The sequence below is a fragment of the Glycine max genome, chromosome 18, assembly GCF_000004515.6.
Source record: "Glycine max cultivar Williams 82 chromosome 18, Glycine_max_v4.0, whole genome shotgun sequence".
Taxonomy (NCBI): domain Eukaryota; kingdom Viridiplantae; phylum Streptophyta; class Magnoliopsida; order Fabales; family Fabaceae; genus Glycine; species Glycine max.
In genome coordinates, this window is record NC_038254.2 from 5,940,924 (window position 1) to 5,952,309 (window position 11,386).

Below are 11,386 nucleotides of genomic sequence, written 5' to 3' on the forward strand. Positions count from 1 at the left end.
TTGGCCTTGGCCTTCACAGAACATTAAAGATGGTAGCTGTCAAATTGCTTGTTGTTGCCTTGCTATTGGTAAACCAATGTTTCGTTACGCAGTTATGGCTATTAGCTACAACAAGTTTTGTTAAATGATATCTTAGAATAGCATGATTTATGAGATAATGGGATTAAAAAAGGTACTATTATATATTAAAAAGAAAAAGAAATATTTTGATAAAAAAAAAGAAAAAGAAATATTTAAGGTCAATTAACATGGCCGTTGGTATTTGTTGCTCCAAAAATCATTTCTAGAGCCTCGGTTTTTCAAAGATAAACGTGTTTATAAATCTATAAAATGACTTTTCTTAAACATGACTTGATAAAACGATTAAGATTTCATGTTTAGCTTTACACCTTCGAAAAATTTTATTGACGTTTTTTATTGGCTAAACGATCTATTTGGTATTTTATTTTGGTTTTTTGGTTTAATTTGATGATATTTTATCTTTTAATCTTTTTTATTTTAATAAAAAAGATTTAAAATAATCGTTCAAATAGATTTAACATCATTAATAATATAAAGTTATTGATCGTTAATTTTTTTCCTCAAAAACAAGTCAAGAACCACAAATCAAGAACCCCACATCACAACCCCAAATCAGAAATCAATAGCCTAATCACAAATCACAACCCAAAATCAGAAATCAAGAACCCCTAAATCATAACCCTAAATCACAAATAATCAACATTGTCGTTCCCACTCCTCTGCTTAGTTTCTTAGGGTCCGAGCCACAAGATGCATCGGTGGAGATGCCAACACCAGAAGATCTTGTCGGCATGTTGACGGGGATGGTTGTGACGAGAGAGAGCAAGTTGCCAGATGGATATTTCTTGCGATTTGTTGCACATATCCAATGGGTTTCAGAGGCTCTCCTTTAACCTCTTCTCGAATTCGATGCACAAACGCTTTTGAAACCTCTATACTAGACCCGGGTAGAGGAAAGGGGGTCAAAAATGGTGTTGAAGTTGAGAGAAGGGAAAGGATTTGAGAAGAGGATGATGAGATATCTTAGGGTTAAGAAGCAGAAAATGAGTTTTATTTTGATGGATTAGTGTTGCGTTGTGTTGTGGTGGATTTCTACAAGATCTACACAGTGTCATTTATTTTGGCGCATATTAGAGGAATCAGAGGGAGAAAAAGAGAGAAAAGAAACTTACATGGTCATAATTTTTATTCGTCCATATTTTTATCTCGTTAACAACGTTAAATTAAACTGTGATGAAGAAAAGAATCAAACTGAATCAAATAAAAGATCAAAATAAATTTTTCAAAAAATAAAAGATCAAATTAAAGAAAAATAAAAGATTAAATAAATCATTTAATCTTTTATTAGGTGAGATTTATAATCTTCTATAAAACTTTCAAATTATACATATGTCACTAGGAATGTTGAGGCTTCTTTTTTTTACTTACTGGCCTAATGCCCACAATAAATAAATAAAAAGAACAAACAAAGAAAAATAATTAAAAGGTGCACTTTCATCTCTTATTCTCTTTAATATTGTCATTCATTCATTGAATTTAATTTTCCACTTTTTTCATGAGTTTGGTCCCCATTATTAAATATGCAATTTGGATACATTCAATATTTAATAAAAATGTTCACGTAATAGTAAAATGCTTACATCAATGTGTTGATATGGATGTGCTTTAGAGTGACACGGTAGCATTTCCCTTTCTAACAAGCAAATTAGGCTCCTTAACTACTTTCACACTTTAGTTTATGGACTAATCCTCGAATGTTTTTTTTATCGGCCAAAAAAGCATAACATTAAAGAGGTACCAAGGGTACCCAAAACAAATACATTACCAGCTACAATTAATCCACCGCAAACAAAAAGAATACCGAACCAAGGTTATCCCATCTTTATCTAGTGTCATACACAATTATAGGATATTCCCAAGAATGTTTTAATTTTAGAATGAGGTAACATATTTTGTCATTCTTCTCCCTTAACCTCTTATAAAAGAACAAAACTTTAAAAAAAGAGATTTTTCAAACACATAGTAATCTCACGCATGCATAATCCAATAGCATGTGTTTGAAATCGAGAAAAGAAAACCAATAAAAGAACAAAATACGCACGAGAGGAAAACAGAACTTGAGGCATGAGCGTGAGCGATGATGAGTATTGACTATTGACTAATGTGCCAAAACGAGAAAATCGACGGTTCAGATCTTCCAAGTCTCCCTTCAATCCAACGGTTATCGTTCGCTTCCTAATAACCTTCTCTCTCTCCTTCTTCTTCACCCACCATTGTTGCACTCTGCAAACTCCTATACCCACGTTCCAAGTTCCGATTTTTCGTTTCTGGGTCTCACTCACTCCCTTCGAATGTTACCCTTAGAGCATCACTTTCACTATCTCCCTCCCTTAACCCACACCAAATTGAAACCCTTTTCCCGCGCAAATTCTAGGGTTTCCCTTCCCCATATCGAGACCACCCTCCGTCGTTTCAACCCCTCTTCGTGTCGTTTCCGATGTCCAATTTCATCCAACGATTCGCTTAGGTTCGGTTTGAGGGGTGGCCACCGAACATCATGGGTGTGTCGTTCCGCCGGAGAACCCGATTCCGCGGCGGATTCCGGCGAGAAGAAAACCGGCAGCGACGACGACGCCGATTCGAACCGGAGAAAGGGCGGGTGGTGGTGGCGGTGGCGCCGGTGGCGGTGGCAGCCCCTGATTCAGGCTCAGGAAATTGGGGTCCTGCTCATGCAAATTGGGATTGCGTTTTTCGTTTTGCGGTTGCTCCGGCCCGGAGTTTCGCTACCCGGGTCGGATCCTCGGTCTCCGACTGTGTTTGTGAGTGTGCCTTATAGTGATTTTTTGAGTAGGATCAATAGTGACCAGGTGCACAAGGTGGAGGTTGATGGGGTCCACATCATGTTCAAGTTGAAGGCTGGTGTTGGAACAAGCCATGATGATGGTGGTGATGTTGTTGCAGGTAGTAGTAGTAGGTTGCAGGAATCAGAGTCTTTGGTGAAGAGTGTTGCAACAACTAGGAGGATAGTGTATACTACCACAAGGCCTAGTGATATCAGAACACCCTATGAGAAGATGCTGGACAATAAAGTGGAATTTGGGTCCCCAGATAAGCGGTCTGGCGGATTCTTTAACTCTGCTCTGGTAAGCATGTTGCAGCACTTTTTTGCTGTGTGTGATTTTAGAGATATATGAAGTTTGAGAAATAAAATAGAATTGACATTGTTACTGTGGTGCTGGAAACTTTTGGTATAAGAATTTAGTTTAGAGCGTTGGCATTGTATGATTCGTGTAACCTACTTCACCTGGTGGGACAAGGCTTTTGTTGTGAGGAGGTTGATGCTGGAAATGGGTATCAAGAGCCTCATCACACTTTTAGCTATTTTCTTTTACCTTATTTTGGGGGCAGGCCAGTGTTCTGAAGCTTAATGTTCTTGTTGCAGTATGTACTGTTGTTTGAATGTAAAATCTTGAGACCTGAAAGAGGAATAAGAATTATGGTTATTTCTCAGAATGAAGCAATTGTTTTGTTTTACCAAAAAATTTAAACATGGGGAATGCTCAATATCAATAGCTATGGTGAAGGGGCAGGACTAAAATCTAGGTACTTAAGCGTTTCCTTCTTCTTGTAGAGAAGAGCACTTAGAGACGTGGATTCAGCTCCCATCATTTGTAAATCATTATACTATTTTAGAAGGATAATTTTCAGAAAGCCTACTCCCATCTGAAGTATTAATTTATTAAAGCATTGGATTACTTTGTTTTATAAAAGCTAACTCTTATATTGGCTTCTTGAGGACAATCTGCACACAGTAACACAACCATTTAAAATTTGATAAGTATGTGCTATTTAGTATTTGTAGTTTATGACCGTGTTACTTTCGTTTTCTCTAGTATCACATTATCAATTCAATATTGTATCACTGGTTCAAAATATTCACCTGCTTGTTCCAATTGATTATGAATTTCCTTGGTTCTCTCAAGGTAGATTCCATAATGATATGACCCATTACACATGGCATACTGACTTCATTCTCATATTCACAGATAGCCTTGTTTTATGCTGCTGTGCTTGCGGGGCTTCTCCATCGATTCCCTGTAAGCTTTTCTCAGGTGAGTTTGCATTCTTGCCCCATCTGAATTCCTTGGACCTTTGTATACAACATATGTTTCCCACAACTTTAAAATGATACATTTTTCTTAATAATTGTATGCTGTGTGCAGCATACGGCTGGTCAGATACGGAACCGCAAATCAGGCCCTTCTGCTGGTACAAAGTCATCTGAACAAGGAGAAACAGTCACTTTTGCTGATATTGCTGGTGTTGATGAAGCTAAAGAGGAGTTAGAAGAGATTGTAGTAAGCCGGACTCTCTTATTATTTTCATCACTTACAGTCTGTAGGGTGTTTTAGAGGCTTTTTATTTATATTTTCAATTTTTAGTTTTTCTGGTGATAAAGGGTTTTAGTTTTGATTATGCTGATGTTCACTTGCCAGGAATTTCTGCAAAATCCAGATAGATACGTAAGGCTTGGTGCTCGCCCACCTCGTGGTGTTCTCTTGGTAAGTTCTAGCTAGAGTATCCGATAATTGTCCTTATCCCAGGATGAAACCATATATTCTATTAGCCTACACTGTGTAGTTGTGAATAATTGTCTGAGAATGGGTTACATATGTGAAATTTTGATGGGGAATTCTTGGGCTAAAATCCAGCGGGGTCGCGTAGTGTGTTATACTAACATTTCTTTCTCATATTTAAGTAATAATTAACTTGCAATAAAAAGGACCAATATTGTGTTGGGCACGGCATAGGTAGTCTTGGGTATAAATTCTTGAAATGTTTTCACTTTTGTCTTTTCTGCATGTTTGAGGATTTTTAACATTGTTTTATATTGTCATCTAGGTAGTGAATATCTGTTGATTATCTTACAGGTGGGTCTTCCTGGAACAGGTAAGACTTTACTTGCGAAGGCTGTGGCTGGGGAAGCTGATGTGCCATTTATAAGTTGTTCTGCTAGTGAGTTCGTAGAATTGTATGTTGGCATGGGTGCCTCTCGTGTAAGAGATCTATTTGCAAGGGCTAAAAGGGAAGCTCCGTCCATAATCTTTATTGATGAGGTATAAAAATATATATTCTTTTGTTGTGTGGAATCACTTGGTTCAACATATATTATTTAATATTAAACTGATCAGCATTTCTTTTGGTATGCAGATAGATGCTGTGGCTAAAAGTCGTGATGGCAAATTTCGCATTGTCAGCAATGATGAACGAGAGCAAACCTTGAATCAGTTGCTCACTGTCAGCATTCCTTTGACATTTTCTGTTTCTTGTGGATGTAAAGAAATAAATTTTTAAGTAAAACTACCTTAATGAGGTTAATTTGTTAAAGTTGCATTGCAGGAGATGGATGGGTTTGATAGCAATTCTTCAGTGATTGTTCTTGGAGCTACTAATCGGTCAGATGTCTTGGATCCTGCACTTCGCCGGCCAGGAAGATTTGATCGTGTAGTTATGGTCTGTATTCTATTTTCAATTTTTAATACATTACCTCCTAAGGTTTTAATATTGATATTAATACAAAATTATCACATTGCATATCTTTAACAAACTTCCCATAATTCTTAGGTAGAAGCACCTGATAGAATTGGAAGAGAAGCCATCCTAAAAGTTCATGTTTCCAAGAAGGAACTTCCTTTAGCCAAGGATGTTGACCTCAGTGGCATTGCTTGTATGACCACTGGTTTTACTGGGTAAGTATGCTTCCCCTGCCTACTCTCCCTTTTTTGAAAATATAGAGATTGGAATTTCAGTTGGAAACTGGCTCATCATTATCTCACCTAATGGGATTATAAAACTATTGTTGTATTTGTTACTATGGTAGTCAATCGAATTTTAATCCCTCTGAAAGATTCAAATTTCCAATGAAATCGGGATTCAAGTCATAAAATCCCTCTGTGGAAATCATTGATAACATATAGCCAACGTAATAGAACCCGTTAATTTGTGTATTGAATTAATGAAAGTTGTGTATCTTTTTTTTTTTTATTATTTATTTCATGAAACTGATGTTTTAAAGGTTTTTTTACCTGGTTTTATTTTTTACCCACTTTTTAAGTTAGTGACCCCTGATTTGGTTCAACACTGTTCAAAGCTGCTGCTTCATTTTGTGCGATTCTGAACCCTAAGTTTCTTCTTCACGAAGCATCTATAACAATGAAAACTGACCCCTAACTGCCATTCTTCTTCCTCTGTACCTGCTACCATTTTGTCTCTGTTCTCTTTTTTTACTTGAATTTCTTCTTGGTTCACTGTTGATAGGTTTGAGTTTTTTTGCTCTTGCTGTTACTGTTTGAACCCATCCTCTCTTCTTGTTCCCCACACCCATTGATGGAGCTGAAAATGAGGTCATGAGGATCAAATGCTAGATCCTTGTGACTATAATGTGGCGCATTTGTTAGTTAGACATCTAGATTTTAGGATTAGAATATCACTATTCACGTTTGGTGTTTAAGTTTTATGCCTTGTAATTTATAACTTGTCAAAAACTTGATGTGTTGTGTACTTGTGTTTTGGAGTTGTAAAGTTTTATACTACTTTATGGGTTTATGACTTGTGAATATGATGCATGACATTTATGGAATATGGGTTATATGTACTAATATGCATATATATGAATTTATATTCATATTTGCAAATGTATATGAATTTTGTAAAATCTTGCAATTCTATTTATGATTTGTACCCCCTTTTTGATCGGAGGTAAATATTGATTTTGACTACCCTGCTATTTACATCATTACAGAGCAGATCTTGCAAACCTAGTAAATGAGGCTGCTTTACTGGCTGGGAGACAAAATAAAGTTGTGGTGGAGAAACTTGATTTCATCCAAGCTGTAGAAAGATCTATAGCTGTAAGTCACACTTGCTCATGGTGGTCTATAATATACTCTAATTATATGGTCTTTAGTACCTTATGTGAACAGTTGGACATAGTTGTATGGTATGGATAAAAGTAGTCTAACTTGTATTCTAGTGATGATCAACATTCACTCTTGACCTTTGGTTCTTTTAATGTTCTTGGATGTTTATGTATCTAATTTTTACACACTTGACTGTTAGAACATGTAGTTTAGTCTGATTTTTCTAACTGTCAAATGAATGTAAAATTGAAAATTTCAGTTTTGCAATTGGTTGTTTTAAATATGAACCAAAGTATTTGTTTTAGGGCATAGAGAAGAAGACTGCCAAGTTGCGAGGAAGTGAGAAGGCTGTAGTTGCACGACATGAGGCTGGTCATGCTGTAGTAGGTACTGCAGTTGCAAAGCTTCTTCCTGGACAGCCACGTGTTGAGGTAAACCATTGAAGATGCTATATTACTGGCAACTAAAAAATGTCACTGCCAATACAGATATGCAGATTGCGCTTGTATACACATATTTGCCTATTTGAAATTTTGGAATTCACTTGCTATGCTTTTGGGATTTTTAGTATGTTAGCCTGTGACTAGAATTACTGTATTTATGTTTAAAATTACTCTGATGATTGATGATTTCTAGTTCATATTCGCTCTGCTTTTGAGATTCTTAATATACTAGTCTGTGACTAGAAATGATTTTGCTTACCTTTAGGGGGTTGGGGATGAGATATGAGGTTGATGGGCCAATTTTCACATTCATTTTTTGCTTCATTGGTGTTTGGAAATTATAGGTGTTTTTGATGAATAATGTATAAAGTTCTGGAATGATATCTGATAAATAAAAACAAGGTGAAATTGTGAAAATCTTAGATAGGAGACTTCTGGAAGCAAAGTAATGTATATAATGTGCTCCATTAAGTTTGGTTTGTGTTTCATTTTGTTTATGAATCATCATATTATTGGTAAATGAATATTTTCACTCACAGTTGTAGAACTTACTCCTTAAGATTTGCAGCCTACTTGTGTATATAAGTTGTATCTTGGAAATCTCTATGTTGCACATCATTAGTCCTTAAATACTTTAAGGATGATTCAATGCCTTAATATGTTGTGTTTGTCATCAGAAACTAAGTATATTGCCAAGGTCAGGAGGGGCTTTGGGCTTTACTTATATTCCTCCAACAACTGAGGATAGATACTTGCTATTTGTCGATGAGTTGCATGGTCGCCTGGTGACCCTTCTTGGAGGACGTGCAGCTGAAGAAGTTGTTTTTTCTGGTCGAGTGTCAACAGGTGCACTTGATGACATACGACGAGCAACTGACATGGCATACAAGGCTATAGCTGAATATGGTCTTAATCAGACCATAGGTCCTGTTTCAATAGCCACTCTTTCTAGTGGTGGAATTGATGAGTCTGGGGGAGCAGTTCCTTGGGGAAGGGATCAGGTCCTGCAATTCAGTAACTTTTTACTTCTTCCTATTCAATTTCTTGCATATGCTGATTTTAGTTGGAAAACAACAGGGACATCTTGTTGATCTTGTTCAAAAAGAGGTGCAAACATTACTGCAGTCTGCACTGGCTGTAGCACTTTCCATTATCCGAGCCAATCCTACTGTTTTGGAGGGCCTTGGTGCTGATTTGGAAGGTAATTATACTTTCTGTTTTTAATGTTTGGTAATTTGGAATTGTGTTGGTGATTGTCAAATAATAGCAATGAATACATGCAATATCTTTTAAAACACTTAAATGATTAACAGATATGTTTAGGGTTAAAGTTGTACTGTTTAAACGAAGAATATGATGAACTATACTTGAATGTTCAAGTACATAACTCTTTAATATCAGTGTTAGATGTATAGTAATCAAAATCATGAGTCCACTGGTAGAATAGCATGATTCTACGCTTTTGCCATGCCTAAGCCAGTTCGTGCATATGCTCAGAATTGCAAATGAGCAGAGTTGGTAGAATCGCCATGCAGAATTGCAAAATCGTGGGAACATGTGATTTCCACGTGCAATTTTTTTTAGTTGCTGAAGAGGGTCCAATTCATGATCAATTTTCAAGCCTCGTGACTGCTCCTCCATTTGTGTTGCTGTCAGAAAGGCTCTAGATGGAGGTGGCGGCTGATGGGAGAAGAGGCTAGGTTTCTCCTTTTCTTGGTGATAAGGGGTGATGGCTGATGGGAGAAGAGGGAAGGATTTCTTTATTCTTGGTCATCGAAGGTGATGACTGATCAAGCTAGAAAGAGGCTAGGGTTTTTTTGGGTGAGAAGGGTGTTGGTCCTGGACATAAATTGGCCCACTCCATCCCAAACAGTCTTATAATTGTGGAACTTTTTTTTTGTTGTCTTTTTATTATTAATCATATATTATATTATTACAACACCATAAATTACTCTATAATATTTAAAAATATTTATAAAAATATTATTTCGTAATTATATATTATATAATACTATAATAGAGACAAATATATAACATATAATACATAACAAGTTTTATAGGATCTTACAATCCCATGATTTACAATCCTGTTTTCCCTTCCTGATCCTGAATAGAATATTGAGTTTGGATATGTTGTGTTTACTTGCTCCCAACATTAGCTGTTTGGCTTGGAGTGTGAACAAATGCTCATTTTACCATAAAAGGCATGTGTTTGTATTTTATTTATGTCATTACACCATCTGTTGAAATTGCATTGAAGAATTATATTTGGGATTTTATTTAATTTGGGGTTTTAGCATCATTTGCTTCCATGATAGTTATAATGATTTTGTTGAACCACTTCATTTTGGCTTAGCTATCATGTTCTAATAGTGCTTATTCTTCAGAAAAGGAGAAAGTTGAGGGTGAAGAGCTACAGAAGTGGTTAAGATTGGTTGTCGCACCAACAGAGCTTGATGCCTTTGTCAAAGGTACACAGCCACCTCTTCTTCCATCGCAGACAGGTTCCTGACAGTTGATAGCTGTTTATTATGCTAGCTATGTGGACTGTAAATTGGGGTATGAATTGACACCATTGCTCCGAAGCCAGTGAAGTTATATCTCAAATAGCATGAATTCACCTTTACAACTTTGTACATCCCTGTAAGGTGAATTTTGGCATCATTTTTAACAAGTAGCCAGCCTGTTATTTGTGTTATAATTCACTCCACCAAATGTCCAAATCCATGGGAGATGGGAAGATTCAAATATACACATCAATACCTCTTCACATGTTTCACAATTCTTTAACTGGTGGCACCTTTACTACATGCATGCTCGTATATGAATTTGTTTTACTGACAATCATTTATGTTACATGTGATTTCTGCAAATGTATGTTTGTGTACAGTTTGATTTTCTGAAATATACAAGGAAATTTACCACGTGCTACTCCAAAATATTTTTTCGGAATTTGTTTTACAGGCAATTTTTTGTTACATGTGATCAAGTTCATCAAATTGAGATTCGAATTGCGAATCAGTGAGCTAATTTTTGAATCGCGAATCATACTTTGTATCGAATTGTAAGATTCAGAGAACAATGCAAAATTACTTCAGTTGCATCATATAAATTAGATTGGGTTAAATGTAAAAAATTTAAAATAAAAATGAGTAAATATACATTTTAGTCCTTGAAAGTGTCAACCAATGACATAGTCTTTGAAAAATAGAAAAATAAAATTTAGTTCTTGAATGTATAAAAATGACAACAAATTAGTTCTATCTATAATTTTTTTTTGTTATAGCTAACTTTCGTGCTTATGTGACAACTTAGGACTAAGATGTCAAGAGAAAGAATATCACTTGGGTTGCTGACTCAATATGACTAATTTCTGGATGTGTAACTTTTGCTTTTTACTTCATGGTTTTTGTATTTTTTATTTTTATTTTTTATTTTCTCTTTCTGTCCTTTTTTTTTCCAATTACCCTTCTTTCTACAATACATTCCAGAGCAAAAGCACCATATTTGTTGCAACCATTCCAAACCATAGGGAGTATAGAATCACCATTATGGCTTCTCCACCAATTTTCACCACTACGATGATATACCAACATCGAAAATAACTATGATGACAAGACCATCGCAACCGCTCAACCTCGGAGATGGTTGCATGGAAAGTCCCGTGAAGCAGGATTTGCACCCTCTTTCACCTGCAACACAAGTTCACACAAACCCCTTTCACATCAAATCACACAACACATGGAAAAACACGAGCAAAAACATCCCATTAAAAAACAAGTGAAATTTAAGTGTGTGGCACATAAAGACAAACTTTGAGAGATGAAAGAATCAATTCAGATGAGGGTGTTCGAGGTCGTCTAAGGTGTCGATGGTGATGACCTCGACAGGTCTTAACGTTTAGAGATTTTGGATTAAGAAAATGTGGGAAGAGTGATTCTTTTGCTCGTTAAATTGAGTGATTTGAATTTGAGAAAGACACAATGAAAAAGGTTTGGTTGT

The 11,386-nt window shown here is 36.0% G+C and overlaps 1 protein-coding gene across 1 annotated transcript; it reads left to right on the forward strand.

The window, feature by feature from the left end:
• The first annotated feature begins 2,193 nt into the window (after positions 1 to 2,193).
• LOC100784181 (ATP-dependent zinc metalloprotease FTSH 9, chloroplastic) lies at positions 2,194 to 10,308 on the forward strand. Its single transcript, XM_003552914.5, has 13 exons — positions 2,194 to 3,164; positions 4,068 to 4,133; positions 4,245 to 4,379; positions 4,518 to 4,583; positions 4,953 to 5,138; positions 5,233 to 5,319; positions 5,422 to 5,535; positions 5,647 to 5,771; positions 6,824 to 6,932; positions 7,247 to 7,372; positions 8,062 to 8,385; positions 8,462 to 8,585; positions 9,772 to 10,308. The coding sequence occupies exons 1-13, from the start codon at positions 2,373 to 2,375 to the stop codon at positions 9,894 to 9,896; spliced, it is 2,379 nt and encodes a 792-aa protein (XP_003552962.1). The 5' UTR covers positions 2,194 to 2,372; the 3' UTR covers positions 9,897 to 10,308.
• Positions 10,309 to 11,386: the final 1,078 nt, after the last annotated feature.